General features: G+C 42.6%; 3 protein-coding genes across 4 annotated transcripts in view; 2 read left to right on the top strand and 1 right to left on the bottom strand.

Moving 5' to 3' along the window:
- On the bottom strand, positions 2398 to 5604 carry LOC104762982 (3-hydroxyisobutyryl-CoA hydrolase 1). Its single transcript, XM_010486409.2, has 14 exons — positions 5496 to 5604; positions 5317 to 5397; positions 5172 to 5240; positions 5050 to 5113; positions 4873 to 4952; positions 4697 to 4780; positions 4529 to 4613; positions 4339 to 4424; positions 3676 to 3797; positions 3346 to 3406; positions 3127 to 3225; positions 2955 to 3056; positions 2827 to 2868; positions 2398 to 2740 (listed from the first exon to the last, which is right to left on the bottom strand). Exons 1-14 carry the CDS (start codon positions 5523 to 5525, stop codon positions 2600 to 2602), a joined length of 1146 nt encoding a protein of 381 aa, XP_010484711.1. The 5' UTR covers positions 5526 to 5604; the 3' UTR covers positions 2398 to 2599.
- On the top strand, positions 12495 to 17548 carry LOC104762981 (trafficking protein particle complex subunit 11). Of its 2 annotated transcripts, none has more exons than XM_010486407.2 (9): positions 12495 to 12940; positions 13034 to 13095; positions 13190 to 13304; positions 13402 to 13525; positions 13617 to 13697; positions 13862 to 14203; positions 14453 to 14631; positions 14732 to 15573; positions 15789 to 17548. In XM_010486407.2, exons 1-9 carry the CDS (start codon positions 12552 to 12554, stop codon positions 17228 to 17230), a joined length of 3576 nt encoding a protein of 1191 aa, XP_010484709.1. In that variant the 5' UTR covers positions 12495 to 12551; the 3' UTR covers positions 17231 to 17548. The 2 variants fall into 2 exon arrangements, with proteins under 2 accessions (XP_010484709.1, XP_010484710.1); XM_010486408.2 differs by having other exon boundaries at positions 12829 to 12914; positions 13018 to 13095; positions 15789 to 17451.
- The window catches only part of LOC104762979, a gene marked incomplete in the record, with an annotated part of 2500 nt that continues 2341 nt past the window's right edge, over positions 17573 to 17731 (top strand). The window contains 1 exon segment of the mRNA XM_010486404.1: positions 17573 to 17731. Coding sequence (XP_010484706.1) covers positions 17697 to 17731 — 35 coding nt within the window.

Below are 17731 nucleotides of genomic sequence, written 5' to 3'. Positions count from 1 at the left end.
AGTGATGTCCAGTCACTAATATGTGACACAATGATAAAGAAAGAGAAAAATATTAATGGAATATTGGAAAAATACAACATTATTACTACGCAAATAAATTCAATGGCTTAGCTTAAGAAAAATTGAAGCTACAATTCTCGTAACTAAAAATTTAGAATACTAACATGCATGACTCTGGATTGTTGACAAACCCAATCCCAACAAGAATTTGCAAGGCACAAAGCTGAGCAGCATCGTCCCTCCCAACAGGATAGTTTCCTAATAAATAGTCATGTTGCAGCTGCATGTATATGTGTTAGCAAGGAAACACAGATTTATCATGTGGAAATCATATCAATGAAGAAAATGCTCACTTGAACATATGAAAGTTGAACAAACATCAGATCTGTTACTGCTTCATCAGACTCTCGGAATAGTTTTTTTTTAAATACCAATTTGCAGTGTAGTATCTCTCCTTTATTTCTATCTTTTATAGCTTTGAATTCTGCGAGGAGATCTCCAATATACTTGTTATCATCCAATCCTATATATTCCTCTGCAAGCGAACAGATTGAAAAAATGATTAATAATGTAGTACTACTTAAAAATATATGATAAAGAGAGTCATATGAAAACATACCATTTCCGGTATCTGACGATTTGGAACTTGAAACAACTTTACGACATTCAAACAAACTGAAGCTAGAGAAAGCTGAGAGTTTAATTGTCCCAGCTAGCTCCTGAAAGGTATGTCAATACAGTGAGAAAGGTTAAATAAAAAAAAACAAAAAGAGACAAAGGAAAATAAAACGCTAGAACAAACGCATTACTAAGTTTACTTCCTCAGACAAGAATATGATCAGGTAGCAGTGCACTGCAAGGAAACTAAACTATGATAAAAGAATACAAGAATATACCTCAACAGCATCAGACACAGTTGTGGCCATGTCATATGATATTTCTTCAAAAGTTTCATCCAAAAAGAAGACAATGGTGGTGAGCTTTCTACCGGTCAAAAGGGCTTCAATTTCTTCACGGCCAGGTGTGGTATGCCTAGGACCAGCTTTGATAGAGCGCTTTAAAGCCTTCAAAGTATTCACAGCAAGAACCTGAGCCTCTGGTTCGATTGTTGCATCGTGTGCCACATTATGAATATACTCAGATAGATATCCACCAATATCTTTGCTTGGAGGCATTGAAGACGCACATAAGTACATCAATTCCCAAGCTTTGATCAAGTATTGCCTGATAACATGCCAAGAAGGGGAAAAGTTAAAAGAGATACAAAAAGGGTTAGAAATAAAAGAAAGGGGAAAAAGTAACAGAGATACAAAAAAACAGCCTGTTTGGATGGAATGTACCTGTCAGGATTATGCCTAGTCTGTTTGGAGATTTGAGCAAAAAGTTCGTCCCGGAGTTCAACACGCTTCAAAGTTTTCTTGAAGAGCTTTCCAACAAGTTCAATGCGTTCATCTAAACTGGGTGGCGTTGATCGATCAGATGAATCAACGCCCATATATTTTAAGATGAGATGAAACAACTTGGTAGCACGGCTGACGAGATCGCTGTTTATCTTGAGAAGAGATGTGGGGATGGGATCCTGAAGGAGAGAGAGAGAGAGAGACAACATTAATTTTTAATTAAATTTCAGCACAGAGTCAATCAAAATGGATTGTGTGTGAGTGAAGGGAGAATTGGAGTAAGAACCTTCTGAAAGCAAAGCATATCCTCAAATGTGAAGCGCTCGCGGACATGAGAGCCAGAGGACTTTTTAGAATAGAAGAAGCCACGCTTGCCAGCAGACTGGATTTGCTTCTGCATAAGCCGCAAAAAAGCTTCAACCTGGAAGCGATCGATGAGGGGAATGGCGGCAGCAAGCTCGGCGGGAATTGACAAAGCCACTTGAGGAGCTGGGGAGCTGCGACAAGAGTAAAATCAATTGTTTTTTGAAAATTCAGAGACAAGTAGTTGGAAAGAGAAGAAGTAGAAGGAGCAAAGAAGACTTACAGAGGAGGAAGAGAAGACGATTCAGCATCGAAGTCGGTCCCAGAGGGATTGGGAACATAAAAGCAAGAAGAAACGTCGGCGGCGACTTCGGTGCCATTACCAGAGCTCAACGAAGAATTACTGCCTCGTTGGCCCTCCATAGCCGAAGAAAAAGGAGAGATTGTAGATCTGAACAAGCCCAAATTTGCCCCAGAAAAACAGAAATTTTGAGCAGAGAGAGAGAAAGGGAGAGAGACGAGAGTCACGGGAGATTTTTAATTGCCTCTTCTTCTTCTTCTTCACATTCAATTCTTCACGATTCAGCTGATTTTCTCATTTCTTCTAATTGTTTTTAGTTTAATTGAAGACTATTATTTTAATCATAAGGACACGATCCGCGTCGTTGTGTTGTGTGGGTTGAAACCGAATAAATGAACAATGAACAAAGACGTGCTCTCACGTCCATTGGCCATGGTTGTGCCTCCAACACCATGTACAAATCTTTACATCAATACAATAATGGATTATGTATGTATTGCCAGGCCTATTCAACACCAGTGTTGTTACATGTCTTTATTTTCCTTTTTCAGACTTGACGGGAAGTAAACCATAGTGCTTCGTCACCTTCTCCACTTCACAGCTTTGATATTGCTATAGCAGGCAAGTTTTTCCTTGCCGGAAGCTTTAGATCCTCCCATTCCCCTTCTTCTTCCACTCTCGTGAAGTACTTCTCTACCATGCTATCCTTCATGTCCTCCAGTCGCCTTGGCTCCCACTAATTTCATTTCAGCAAACACTGGCATTATATCAACAATGTGACATAACAACCACAAATACCAAAATATAGAGACTTGTTTAAACCTTTGGGTTCTTATCTTTGTCTACCAATATAGCTCTGCACCCCTGCACAAGTAAAACACGCTGTTGTAATTACGGTCAACAACAAGGACAGTTCGGAAGGAAAATACAGTCGGGGTAGCTTGCAAAACCTCCACAAAATCTTTGCTAATTTCTCCCTTTATCACGTGACACACCATTCTATACTCACGGATAAGACACTGCCCCACCCCCTGCAATCGCCCTTCTCTTATCTAAAATATATATAAGCACAGTCAGTCAGCTCTTTGTCATCATTTCCTGTGATGCGTTCTGGGAACTAACCGATCTAAGAGAGATTTTAAGGCTTGCTGGTGAAGCCTTCTTCAATGATAAAATGGTAGCTGAGATCCAACCATCTGCTTCTTGAGTGGCCTCTCTCTCCTAAGCAACACATATATGAATATATATGATAGTACAGACCATTGTCAAAGGTAAATCAGTCGACTCAGGATTGCAAGTGAATATACCTATATATAAATGAAAAAACAAAAAAGAACTTACAAGTGCAGATATAATTTCTTCGACAGTTCTCCTAGAGAAGCACTTATCAATAACATCTAACCTGCTAAACAAACGGAAAGATAAGAACCACCTTTTCTCTTCACACACATTTTCAATTAAAGATATGATGAGAAATGAATTCTGTAAAGAGCAATTGAAAAGTTGAAACCAATACAAGATTGAAATTCTAGAAATATGTCATGTATTCTTATCTTCTTTTGGCATGAAAAGAAGATAAGAAGCAGATATGAGAAAGCAATGAGTATATGAGAGATAAGAAAGACAAGAATATTACGGAATTGAAACGGAGATAAAATCATACACACTTGCCTGCGGTAAGCACTCTGCTGTTTCAAACGCGGTTTCTGGTTGTAGGCATCGAGAATTGTTGAGGCAAAGGTTGGATCACTTGAACCAACGCTGCAAAGATCTGCTTCTAGTGCAGTCAACCTCTGTGAAAAAAAGAGTAACCTTACTAAGTATCCTTTTCTTTTTCTTTTTTGGTATGAAGTAGGTAACAATCCTTAGTGAAGCAAATAGTGCTTGACAGTTGACACTAGTAGCTAACTAGCTATAAGAAAACTGAATTGTAAAAGTCATTCGGAATGTCATATGAAATAGAGACTAAGAAAATTACAGGCCGCAAGATTGGGTACGGACACTTATATTTTATAATAGTTAACAGGAACCATCACGCTGGAGAAAATAAGCACGTTGAACAAGGGTACCCCAAATCCTGACAGAGAGACCTTAAACTTTCCTGGCCAAGAAAAGTTTCTCACCAAGAAAAATGCCAAACGGAGAATCCATCATCTCTTACAGGGTATCCCTATGTCTATTGTGTCAATTCAACTAAACACTAACAAATAATTTTGCATCACCAGCTGTCATAATCCAGTAATCAAAAAAAAAAAAAAAAATGTTCTTGTGTTTAGCATGTCAAGTTGCTATCATGCCGGCAATGGGGAATACTAACGAAAAGGAAGTTCATACCTTTGAAGGCACAAAATGAGTAGCAAGACCACAAGTAAGCATTTCAGCGCCATCTAATCTAGCTCCAGTGAGACCAACATACTCTCCTAAATAAAGAAAATAACAAGGATGAGAGAAGGAGATAGCCTCATTCATTCTGAAACTTTTGTGGCTTTAAGAAGATGCAAAAATGAAATATAAGTTTCGTTACCAAAAAATCCAGGGAGCCTTGACAAGAAGTAGGATGCGCCTATATCTGGAAAGAGCCCCAGAGCTGTCTCAGGCATGGCAAAAACCTTGGGGAAAGTCAAAAGATATGGAATAATATAAGCATATATTTTGGAGCGACGTATTTTGGGCATCTCAAAGAAAAGAATACCGTGTTCTCAGTTGCAATACGAAATCGACCATGGACTGAGACACCAGCTCCCCCTCCCATGACGATACCATTCAAAATTGAAACCTATAATCCGAAAACAGTGTGGATTACGAATAATGAACTTATACACTCGGAGTGAGTGGTTCACTAAGAGGAGAGTATGTATAGTGTGAAACCTGAGGTTTGCTATATGTGGCCATAACATAGTTGAGAATGTATTCATCTGAGAAGTAATTGGCACCAAGTCTCCAGTTGCCTGGTCAACGAAAAGAATATAGAGAGAAAGTGTGTATATTAGATTATAGAAGAAGGTAAGAAAGGGAACAGAAAGATAGGAGGGTGGTTGGTAAAACCTTGTTTGATGTCACGAACAACAGCTGCAACATCGCCACCAGCACAAAAGGCTCTTCCCAGACCCTGCGCTAAAGTCATTCAGTGCTGGGGGGCAAACGGAAGAGATTAGGATAATGATTACCTTAAGGATGACAAGTTTCACACTAGGGTCCTCCTCATATGCAAGGCACAGTTGCAGCAACCGAGAGATCTATTAGAAGATTGAGTCAACCAAATATGTACAAGAAAGGAGGAGAAACCAAAAGAAGAAGGGAAAGATTCATTACCATTTGGAAGGACAGAGCATTCAGCTGCTTGGGTCTGTTCAGAGTCAAGATTCTAACACCCGATTTCTCTTCAACCAAAACCTGTGATCAAATTAATTTAGATAGGGGACAATTGATCGTCGTCGACTCGGATTAACGAAGAAGAAGCTGAAGAAACGACAAAAATAACAAAAAGAAACCTGAGAGTGAGAGGCCATCTCGACTGCCATCTTTCTTACTGCTCGGAAGAATTGGGATCTTCGTATCCTCCGGACGTAGAGCAGAGAGAGAGAGCAGCAAACGGGATTGGTTATAATAGTTTAGAAAATTGATGATGTTGGGCCTTTGGAGTGGATATTTGTCTTGCTATAATGGGCTTTCTGTTTTGGTCATTGAGTCAAATGGAACTTTGCTTTTCGAGTTTCGACTCTCGCAACATGCAAGCACTGCTGTGCTCCTGTGCCTATGAGTTTTTTTCTCGTAGGCCTTAATGTAAACTTTACCCTCTGTTTGGAAAAAGAAAACATGGTGGATCAATGATCTTTGCACATATAATAATCAAGCACGTTTGACATATGTTTACAAAATTACAACGAAGACTTTTTTTCGTTAATTTTGACATTTTCCCATGTTAGAAGCCACTTTTTCCAGCTTACCCAATATCTCCCACATAAAATGTCAAGCGGCCACCACAAAATCAATCAACTAAAAAGTCTTTGCAAGTGTTCAAATTCTCAACAACCCAACCTCGATCTGAAATTCAGACATGAAAGCCCTCGCTTCTTATATATGTTGTCTAGCTATATAATATATATAGTTAGTACGTGGTACGTGGTCGTACAGAAACACGCGCCCCACACGCTTCTCTCTAACTCTCCCAAGGCGATAACGCAATCCCTTTCATTCTCCCTTTATCTTCGCCGATCTCGGCGTCGGCTCCCTCCGGCCACCATGGCCAAAAAAAAAAAGAAACCCAAACAATCACCTCCTCGCGGTCACCCCACTGGTGCCGCTTCGTCCTCTTCTAACAAAACCTCACCCTCACCGCCTGCTATTTCGATATCAGCTGGTAGTCTGCCCCTGCCAAATGACTCCGGGATGTTACCTGAGGCTCCTAAGACCTTGGCTAACAAAATCAATATTGATGCACGCCATCTTGATACCCCTGCGGCTGTGGCGGCGGAATCTGAAAACCCTAATTCTAAAGCCCCAGCTATTGTTCCCAATTCCTCGGCGCAGCTACCTGGTGACTCGGTAGAAGGTATTGTCGGGGACGTTGTAACCCCTCCTTTTCCCGCAATGGCGAATTCTGATATTCCCCACAAAGCCGATGATAATACCAAGACCCCAGACGCCCCTTGGAGGAACCTGGTTGCTGGATCTACGATTAAACTTGAAAAGAAGGGAACCCCTTTCACCCTCGACTCTGGCGAGGCTTGTGTAACCATCCCCAACTCTGTGATTGAAAAGAACAAAAAGGTGTGGGACAGCTTCATATTAGGCCAGTTCTACGAAGATCCTCCTTCATGGGGCGCCGTCCAGGCGATTGTTAACGGGATCTGGAGCCGGTAACAGAAATACATCACGGTGTCGAAGATGGAAGGTAACTCCTTCCTATTCAGAGTTCCTTGCCCGAATGCTAGGAGAAGAATCCTCAGTCAATGCCTCTGGCAAATAGATGGGCAATCCATGTTTGTAACCAAATGGTCTCCCGAGGTCCAAGCTTTGAAACCAGAACTCTCCATGGTCCCGGTGTGGTTGGAGTTTGTCGGTGTCCCACTTCAGTTCTTCGACCGGGAAGGACTGGAACATATTGCAGGATTGGTGGGTCATCCAGTCTGACTTCATCCGCACACTGAAAATTTAATCAATGTAGAGGTTGCGAAGGTGTACACCGTCATCGATCCACGGAAACCACTTCCAGAGGCGGTTAATGCGAGATTTGAGTCCGGCTTAATCAAGCGCATACAAGTCTCTAGCCCCTGGCTGTCGTCACTCTGTAGTCACTGCAAAGCAGTGGGACACACGGTTTCACATTGCTCCAAAGCCCCAATTACGTGTTCTGGTTGTGGCTCCGCTAAACATCCAACTACAGAATGCCCCAGAGCCAAAAAAGATAAAGCCCTCGGGAAACAGCCGGTAGCTAGTCAGATGCCCATTGTTGGTCCTACCAAGACCCAACCTTCCGCTCCTGTTTGGAAGCCGGTTAATAAACCAGTGGTTCCCGCTCAAAACCAGGCAACTCCGGCAGTGGCAGTCTCCACACCACCGATCAGTAGTACAGACACAAGTCAGACAAGTACAAAGAGTATCAGTGTGAGCACTACTTTGCCTACAAATTCCTCTCAAACGCGTACTCTGGGACTCGATGATGGTAAATTATGCATTGATCTCATGGACAACCTGTTCTCCCACTCACCTTCACATTCCGCTGAAGGAGCAGAGGTGCACTCAGATACTAGCTTAGATGGCATCTCAGATGAGGATGACAACCCAGAAGCCGAGTCAGATCGTTTTCTGAAGGTGGTCTCCAAAAGGATGCAGAGGCAGAAATTGCGTAAGGCTCGGGCTGGAGGTCCCTTAACCCTCTAAACCCCCATATCCTTTATGGATATTTTTTGTTGGAATGTAAGAGGGTTTAATGACCCAGTAAAGCGGAGATGCTTTCGGAGATGGTTGAAAAATAACCAACCAATTTTTGGTGGTCTCATAGAGACCCGCGTTAATCCAGCGAAATCACACGCTATAGTATCTCGTGTTTTTCCTGGATGGCATTTTGCTGACAATTATGAGTTCTCTAACCTTGGTAAAATCTGGATTGTTTGGCACCCTTCGGTTCAGGTCACCATCGTCAACAAATCTTTGCAGATGATTACTTGCCTTGTCAAGCTTCCTTTTGTTTCTCAACAACTAGTGGTGTCCATGGTCTACGCTTCCTCGACCTGCTGCTCCACAAGGAAAGACTTATGGGCTGAGATTGTTGATCTTGCAGCCGACTCTTCTTTATCAAGTCTTCCTTGGACCGTTCTTGGGGACTTCAACCAAATCCTCTTGCCTCATGAACACTCTGTGCAGGACGTGTACTCAACCTCCAGTGGCATGCGAGATCTAAACCAATGTTTTACCATCTCATCGCTTGTTGACCTTCCCTATTGTGGTAACACTTTTACGTGGTCAAACAAGCATACTAGCGGACTTGTTGCCAAAAAGCTGGACCGCATAGTTGTTAATGACGAGTGGGTTTCGGCCTTTCGTTCATCTCTAGCTATATTTGGAGAACCTGCCTTCTTGGACCACAGTCCATGTTGCTTGTTTCTAGACATCCAGAAACCCAAGAAGAATAAACCATTTAAGTTCCTGACTCTTCTCAACCAACACCCCGAATTCGGCTCTCTTGTCAAATTATGGTGGAATGCTCTCTCTTTTGATGGGACAAAAATGTTCATAGTTTCCAAGCGACTGAAAGAACACAAAGCGGTGATAAGGGAGTTCAGTAAGGAAAACTATTCTGGTATCGAGAAACGGGTTCAGGTGGCATATCATAACCTCCTCAAATGTCAACAAGAACTCCTCAGTAACCCATCAACTCATGCGATCATGGAGGAGAAAGAAGCTCATAGTGAATGGTGTCACCTTGCTAAAGCAGAGGAATCCTACCTCAGACAAAAATCTCGCATTTGCTGGCTTGAGGACGGAGACAAAAACTCACGTTTTTTCCACCGGGCTATTATCACGAGACAAGGCTTCAATGAGATTATCTTCCTTCTGGATAATGATGATCAGGTGGTGGACTCGAGTCAGGGTATCCAAACGATGGTGGTTGACTTCTACAAGAGGCTCCTTGGTGAACATAACCAATGTTACACTACCTCCCTTTCTGACCTTGCGGAGTTGGTACCACAACGATGCTCCCAAGCTGCAGTACACACCCTCAACACACCTGTCACACCCTTGGAGATCAAAAACGTTGTATTCTCGCTGCCAAAAAATAAAGCCCCGGGTCCCGATGGCTACTCTGTAGAGTTTTTCACAGCTCACTGAGAAACTGTTGGCGAATCTGTGGTCGATGCAGTTTTGGAGTTCTTTACAAATGGGAAAATGCTCAAGCAATGGAATACCACGATCATCACTCTCATTCCCAAATTTCCAAACGCTCAACAGGTTACTGAGTTCCGCCCTATCTCCTGTTGTAACACCCTCTACAAGATTGTTTCAAAAATCTAGGCCAATAGGTTAAAGCAAGTTCTCCCGGATATGATCTCCAATGCTCAATCTGCATTCATTCCGGGACGACTTCTGGTGGAAAATGTGTTGTTGGCTACTGATCTAGTTCAAGGGTATAACCTCAAGAACATTTCTTCGAGAGATATGCTCAAAATCGACCTCACCAAGGCTTTTGACTCGGTTCACTGGGAATACATCATTGACATCCTCAAGGTAATGGAATTCCCTTGCCACTTCATATCTTTGATTGAGCAGTGCATAACAACAACAAGCTTCTCAGATTGTGTAAATGGGGAATTGTGTGGTCTATTTCGAGGTGCCAAAGGCTTGAGGCAGGGGGATCCCCTCTCGCCATATTTGTTCGTTTTGGCAATGGAAGGGCTCTCGCAACTCTTGAAGAGGAGCTACACTTCAGGCTCTATCGGTTATCATCCTACTGCTCAAAACCCAGAAGTCACCCACCTAGCATTTGCAGATGACATAATGGTGTTTTTCGATGGTCAGGCTAACTCTCTCACCAATATCGCAGCGGTTCTCCAGGAATTCTCTCAGTTATCTGGTCTAACAATGAACACGAGCAAGACTGACCTATACTTGGCAGGCGTGAACCAAATTGAAACTGACCAGATGGCATCTATTGGTTTCAACATTGGTTCACTGCTAGTCAGATACCTCGGTCTACCTCTAATGCACCGAAAGCTTCGAATGGCAGAATACAGACCTCTCCTTGACAGCCTCTCGAAACGATTCTCCTCATGGTCCTCCCGTGCTTTATCCTATGCCGGTAGACTTCAATTAATCTCATCTGTGATTTATGGAACTATCAACTTTTGGATGTCAGCTTTCATTTTGCCAAAGGGATGCATCAAGAAACTTGAAAGCCTATGCACGAATTTTCTCTGGTCTGGTGATGCTAGCAAACGAGGTTCTGCTAAGGTAGCTTGGAGGCATCTCTGTCTCCCTAAGGATGAGGGGGGCTGGGGTTACGATATCTGTCTCAATGGAACAAAACGTTATGCCTTAAGCTCATATGGAGACTATTCACTGCAGGCGACTCATTGTGGGCTCTCTGGCTTCGTAACAACAAAATTAAAGACGGGAGTTTTTGGGGTCTTGAGGGAAGCCAACGCACAGGGACATGGACATTCATGCTCAACCTCCGGCACATTGCTCGAAATTTCCTACTGCCTCATCTGGGTAACGGATACCAAATCAGCTTCTGGTATGATAACTGGTCCCCCTTCGGTCCACTTATTGATTTTTTTGGCATAACAAGACCTTCCCAAACAGGTATCCCCTTGGATGCAAAAGTCGTTCAGGCTGCCTCTCCCACGGGCTGGTCTCTTAGACCCGCAAGATCACCTCAAGCAGAGGCTCTTCAAATCTACTTGACTACCGTAACCTCTCCTTCTCTCACCTCAGACCAAGACTTTTTCACCTGGAGGATAGGCGCAGAGGATCTTTTGACCTTCTCAACCACCAAAACGTGGGAAGTGATGCGGCCTCGAGCTATGAATCAGAACTGGACCAAGCAGGTGTGGTTTAAAGGTGCGATTCCATGACATGCTTTCATCTTCTGGCTAATCCACCTCGACCGACTTCCCACTAGATCGCGGTTGGTGTCTTGGGGACTTCAAGTTGATCCCAACTGCTGTCTATGTGGCCTGACTCATGAAACACGCGACCATGTCTTCCTACGATGTGCTGTTAGTGAGGATCTATGGATGATGATAACACGACGGCTTGGATATAGGCCATTCTCCTTCCACACATGGGATGCAATCTCAGCCTGGTTGACCTCAAGGACAAGACTGCACCAAGACACTTACGCTGACTCGCAGCACAAGCCACCCTCTATGCCATCTGGTTGGAGCGAAACAACAGGTACCACAACAGCATCTCCGCAGATGCAAGGACCATTTTCAAGGGGCTGGATCGACAAATCAGGGACACCATCTTTGCTAAGCAGAAGAGGAAAAACTTCAAAGACCTTCTTCTCGTTTGGCTTAAGTATGCCTAGGACTTCCATTATTGTATTCGCTACTATCCTTCCTTGTTTTTTATTTTTTTTTGGGACAAGGGAAGATTTTGATATACGGATATTGTAGCTTCAGTAAACTTTATGTTTAATGAAATTCACAGTTTTCAAAAAAATATATATTGTTATATATACATGACAACTCTCAACAGCCTCTCAGATTTAAAAGCGCATAACTAGGCAACGGGGGCCGTCATAGAGATGGAAGGAGCAAGAAAACGATGGCGGCCGAGTGGTCAAGGAATCAGAGTGAGGGTCGTGAGGCAGAAGACGAAGAGATTGCGTGAGAGAGTGAGAGGATTTTTCAGGCTACTCAGGAGCTGGTGCTTCAGGAGGCGGCCGCTAGTCAGAGAAGACGGGGTCTATATTACACATCTATATGTCGCTCTAACTTTTTCTATGCCGATGCAATTGCAGATTGCATTGACTTCATCAACCGCTCCTCGGCTTGACCGCTTCCCATTAATTCGTTTCCAATTATATATTCTTTCTATCATTTTGTAAAAAAAAAAATCATGAGTTCATAATTATTATATGCATGCAACCAATTCAAATTGTTTTATTTTTCCATTTTGTAAACTACCCAACTGTTTTGTTTTGTACGTCACGAGCCGGCGGAGTTGAATATTTATTAGTCTATCGACTTACAAATTAAATAAGTCGATGCATCATCTTTTACCGGGTGATGTAACTAGAAAACACATACTGTACGTTCGTGTAAATCAGATCTGACAGTCCCCATTCACTTATTGAATAAAGGCCTGTTAAAAGCCCTATTAAGTGGGCTAGTTAAAAGCCCTATTAAGTGGGCTAGTTAAAAGCCCTATTAAGTGTGCTAGATAAAAAAGCCCTACCGCCACATAAAGTTTCAAACCAGATCTGACAGCTACACTTATGAAAGGCCCGTAAAAAGCCCAGGCAATGTCTCCGTTTCAGATCCTGACTTCCCCAATTCAACGCGTCCGAGTCTCAGAGACACTCCCCGGCGAGCTAGATGGAGGAATACCCGGAAGAGCTCAGGACGCCGCCGGTAAGTCTGGTGGCTCTTTTCGGATACTCGGAGCTACAGGCGTCCATTACGAAGCATCTCCACTCCCAGCAGCCTCCCATCAACGCTCTGGCCTTCCCAGACTTGTCTCATATCTCGCTTCTCCTTGCTCATGATGATCAGATCAGCCGAGCCTCTTCCTTCAGAGATCCTCTCAGTGTATCCGATTCTTCTCCTCCCGTTACTTCCAGATGCGGCGGCATCTTGAAACGGGATTGGTTGCTGAAGCATCGCACCAAGGTCCCTGCACTGGTCGCCGCCTTCTTTCCCTCACATCACATCTTTGGCGATCCAACTCAATGGCTACAGGTCTGCTCCGATCTCGACAGCCTCAAGTATTTCCTCATCTCCCTTATTTGTTTCCCTTCGTTTCCTTCCCCACCCCTTTGATTTTTTTTTTTTTTTAACAAAGCGATCTCCGTTGCTAGATCCGTAATCCGTCCCAAAAACATCAAACTGGTGGTTGTCGTGGTCCAGTCTTCTCCCCAGGGTAGCATTTTTCTCTCCGATTAAATCTTTTTTTTTTTTTTTAATCATTTCATCCCCGAACTCGTTGCTTACTACTCCTTCCCGACTTTTTCTAGAGGAACTTAGCGAAGATCGTCTTGTGGCATTGCGCAAGCGTGCAGAGTTAGATTCTAAGTACGTGCTCTTCTTCAATTCCAGCATAGATTCTGAACTCTCAGTCTCTCTCTCCAGGCATGTTTCTCTCCTCTTTTCTTGTTTTCTGTTTTTGCACCTAGACCAAGACCAAGAGGCTTTTGCTTCAATGCATCTCAACACAATATGTTTGCAGGATCGCTTCTGCATTTGCAGAGTTGGCCCTTGCATATTACAAAGAAGAAGGACGGAGAATCAAAAGCCGAGTTGAGAGAAGGAGTTCCAATTCTCCTGATTTGAATGTTCGCTACTGTTTTAAAGTAAGCTTTTTGTTACCTCTCTGCTAACTCGAATCATTTTGTTTCCAAAATATCTTGGAATAGGAAGGCTCATTCTTGCCATGTCTGCTAGGTCGCTGTATATGCAGAGTTCCGTAGAGACTGGGGTGAAGCATTGAAGTTTTATGAAGACGCCTACCATTCCCTCCACGAGGTCTTACACTAATTATTTTGGTTTTTCTAACTCATCTGTCACCCTAATGTATTCTGCTTCTTGTCAAGAAGCCGCTTTTGATGCATATATGGTTTTAAGGTTATGTATATTTGTCGGTGGTTTCAACACATTCAATTATGACGAGCAATTTTGTTTATGGACAGATGATCGGGACATCAACTAGGCTGCCTGCAATACAACGCTTGGTCGAGATCAAGACCATAGCTGAGCAATTGCATTTCAAGATATCAACGCTTCTTTTACACGGTGGAAAACTCATAGAAGCAGTAACATGGTTTCATCAACATAAAGCATCATATGAAAAGGTTGTTGGATCCACAGAATTTATTTTTCTCCATTGGGACTGGATGAGTAGGCAGTTTCTTGTCTTTGCTGAGTTGCTGGAAACAAGCTCCGCAACAGTTCAGAGCTTTTCTTCCTTAAACCAAGAAACTGCGGATATATCTTTGACTGAGTTTGAGTTTTATCCTGCCTATTATTTTCAGGTCAGTCAAATTTTCTCCATCTAACTCATAGTCGGAACATAATCTACACTTGGTGGCGCACTTGGTGTTAAATCTTTTTGTGTCTTTTACCATTTTCTCAAAACTACACTATATAAACTTAACACCTACCTCGAAGCAAATGCTTGATTTCTTCCTCTTCCCCATAAATGTCTGAGCAGTCTGTGCCTAGTTACAGTGTGTTTGAAAGTATAATGCTCTTATCCACTGGGAATTTCTTTCTATACGCAGTTGGCTGCTCATTACTTGAAAGATAAGAAATGTGCCCTGGAATTGTTATTGTCAATGTCTGAAACAGCTCAAGAGATTGATAGCTGCTCAGAATCCATTACTCCATCACTCTATGTGGGTCAGTTCGCTCAGTTGTGTGAGACGAGAGAAGAGAAGGGAGAATCTCTCACACTTCACTCGTAAGTTGTTCATAATTCACCCCACAAATCTGTGTAAAAAATTAGTATATAACTATGCTATCACCACCTCTAATGGTATGAGTTTCTAATGTCTTTGCAGTATAACGGATGAAGAGTACACACGATTTACAATTTCAGAAGCAAAGAGATTTCAGGATTCCTATGAAATTATTGCGTGGCTGAAGAGATCTTATGAATCATTCACCAACCTTAAAGCCCGGAGGATGGCTGCTCTGTGTGCATTTGAAGTAGCCCGGGAGTACTTTGATTTGGCTGATCACAACAACGCAAAATTCTTTTTCAATATCGCTGCAAGCTTGTTCAGACAAGAAGGTTGGGTAACTTTGCTCTGGGAGGTGTTGGGTTACTTGCGAGAGTGTTCGAGAAACCTTGGTGCTTTGAAAGATTTTGTAGAGTTGTCCCTTGAAATGGTTACACTGCCTGTAACATCTTATGATGATTCTGGGAACTTGAGAAACAAAAATTATGGTCCTGGAGGTCCTGCAACCTTTTCACGAAGAGAAAGTATACATCGAGAAATTTTTACTCTTGTCTGTCCTGAAGCCGAGCTGTTATCATCAACCGGAGGAAGTGGATTCAATTTAGCCACTGATAGCCCTCTTCATCTTGAGATTGATCTTGTCAGTCCTCTCAGACCTGTTCTCCTAGCTTCAGTTGCTTTTCACGAGCAAATAATCAAGCCTCACGCTATGTGCTCTATTACATTGTCACTGCTTTCTCATCTACCTATTCCAGTTGAAATAGATCATCTAGAAGTTCAGTTCAATCAATCTACGTGCAACTTTGTCATCAGAAATTCCCAGAGGCCTCTGTGGGCTTCTTCGTCTAACACTGTGGAAAGTGGTAGCCAAGTGGAGAATGAGCCATCGCTGGTGCTCGTGCCAAATAATTGGTTAAGGTTGACATATGCAATCAATTCTGGTTAGTGTGATTTAATTATAAGGGTGTTGTTGTTTGTCACACACTTGCATTGCAGTTTATTCATTGAAATTCAAAACTGGTTTGGACGTGTTCGTATTCTTAGTTACCAGTTAGCAAAACTGATGCTACAGAACTTGTATCTATATAATGAAAACAGAAGCAAAATGGTTTCTCGGCTGCCTAACTTTTCACGCATTTCTTTGTTTCATATGCAGAGCAAAGTGGCAAGCTTGAGTGTCTTTCAGTGCTCGCAAAATTGGGCCCTCTTTTCACAATCTCTTCAAGAGCCGAGAGTCCTGCTGCAATGGAGGATTTGTCTCTCTGGAAGCATGAGAATCGTGTGGAATCTCTGCCAACAAAGGACCCAGTTCTTGCAGTATTTGGCCAGAAAGCTACTCAAGTTGATGAACCTGAACCACAGGTGGACGTTAGTCTAGGTGCTTCTGGTCCTGCCTTAGTTGGAGAAGATTTTACAATGCCTATTGTCGTAACTTCAAAGGGTCATGCCGTATACAATGGTGAATTGAAGATTAATTTAGTTGATGTGGGTGGTGGTGGTTTGTTTAGCCCAAGAGAAACAGAACCGTTTTCTCTAGAAAGCCATCATGTTGAAATCTGTGGAATTGATGGGGCAGAGGGCAACGATGAATCTGAATCTGAAACAGGAAACATAAAGAAAATTCAGCAATCTTTTGGGCTGGTTTCTGTTCCAGACCTGAAGGAAGGGGAATCATGGACGTGCAAACTAGAAATCAAGTGGCATAGACCTAAGCCTGTCATGCTTTTTGTGTCTTTGGGTTACTTACCACATGGCAGTGAAGCTAATACCCAAAAAGTTCACATTCACAAGAGCTTGCAGATCGAAGGGAAGATGCCTCTTTTAATAAGCAATCGGTTTATGTTGCCATATAGACGGGATCACCTATTGCTCAATAGGATCAAGCCAGCCCCTGATTCTGAAGACATGTCTTCTCTGCCACTGAACGAAAAAAGTGTGTTAGTTGTCAGTGCCAAAAATTGCTCAGAGATAGCGCTGAAACTGGTGTCCATGTCCATTAAATTTGATGATGAGCAGGGGGAAACTTCATGTTTGATTCAGCAGGGTGGAGATTCCCCGAGCTCTGCTAATCTTGCGCCAGGGGAAGAGTTCAAAAAGGTTTTCACAGTCATACCAACGACGAGAACTTCAAAGCTTGGTTTGGGATCAGTACATTTAAAATGGAGGAGACAGGGAGGTAACATAACAGAGGCATGTGTTTCAACAAAGCACAAACTTCCTGAAGTAAATGTGGAGGCATCACCACTGGTAATGAGTTTGAACTGTCCTCCATATGCCATTCTTGGAGAACCATTCACTTGCGCCGTTAGAATCTGCAACCAGACACAGTTGCTGCAAGAAGCAAAATTTGCTATGGCTGATGCACAGAGTTTTGTCCTGTCTGGGTCTCACAGCAATACGGTGTCAGTCCTTCCCAAGTCAGAACACGTCTTAAGTTATAAGCTAGTGCCTCTGACTTGCGGTGAACAGCAACTGCCCAAGATAACTTTGATATCAGTGCGATATTCTGCTGAGTTTCAGCCATCTGCGGTTGCTTCAAGTGTCTTTGTGTTTCCCTCAGCCCCACATGCCGAGAAAGCCAACTCTGCCGCGAAGTAGTGTAACTAAACTTCATGTGAGTTGGGTTTCTAAATGTCTATGCAGTTTTAGGCATTTGTGGTTAAGTAAAGACAAATTGGATCAGTTTGGAAAATTTTGTTTCCGCTATGTTGTATTTTTTTTTTTGTTGATAATAATGTCTATTTTTGGAGAACTCAAAACTAAAACACCCATAGGATTAGGATATGCATCTATTTATGGACACAAATCTGTTTTGAGAATCAGGGCACCAGCATACTGTATGTATTTTGTTTAATTAATTTTGGGATTCGCCTCCCAGAATTTATTAGTAATAAAATATAAAAAGAAATGAAACAATTCCCTTGTGTGGCTATTGCTCCTCTTTCTTACTACGAAACTAAAAGTGGTACTGCTGGGGGTATCATATAGTTTAATTTTATTCAGGCGCCCTGGTAATTTACATCTCAAGCTGGTCGCTCGAATCTAGATCACTGGATCCAAGTTGATGGAAAGCCGACCGGGAGTTTTGGTCGTCGGATC

The sequence above is a fragment of the Camelina sativa genome, chromosome 18, assembly GCF_000633955.1.
Source record: "Camelina sativa cultivar DH55 chromosome 18, Cs, whole genome shotgun sequence".
NCBI classification, from domain to species: domain Eukaryota; kingdom Viridiplantae; phylum Streptophyta; class Magnoliopsida; order Brassicales; family Brassicaceae; genus Camelina; species Camelina sativa.
The sequence above is the reverse complement of the archived record's forward strand: the minus strand, read 5'-3'. Positions and strand labels throughout refer to the sequence as shown.

Coding starts and splice junctions, on each gene's coding strand:
- LOC104762982 (XM_010486409.2), bottom strand. CDS start 5,525: ATGGCAGTCGAGATGGCCTCTCACTCTCAG. Junction 5,398..5,495: donor AGATGGCCTCTCACTCTCAG/GTTTCTTTTTGT, acceptor ATTTGATCACAG/GTTTTGGTTGAAGAGAAATC. Junction 3,407..3,675: donor CAGCAGAGTGCTTACCGCAG/GCAAGTGTGTAT, acceptor TTTGTTTAGCAG/GTTAGATGTTATTGATAAGT.
- LOC104762981 (XM_010486407.2), top strand. CDS start 12,552: ATGGAGGAATACCCGGAAGAGCTCAGGACGCCGCCGGTAAGTCTGGTG. Junction 12,941..13,033: donor TCCGATCTCGACAGCCTCAA/GTATTTCCTCAT, acceptor CTCCGTTGCTAG/ATCCGTAATCCGTCCCAAAA. Junction 14,632..14,731: donor GAATCTCTCACACTTCACTC/GTAAGTTGTTCA, acceptor ATGTCTTTGCAG/TATAACGGATGAAGAGTACA.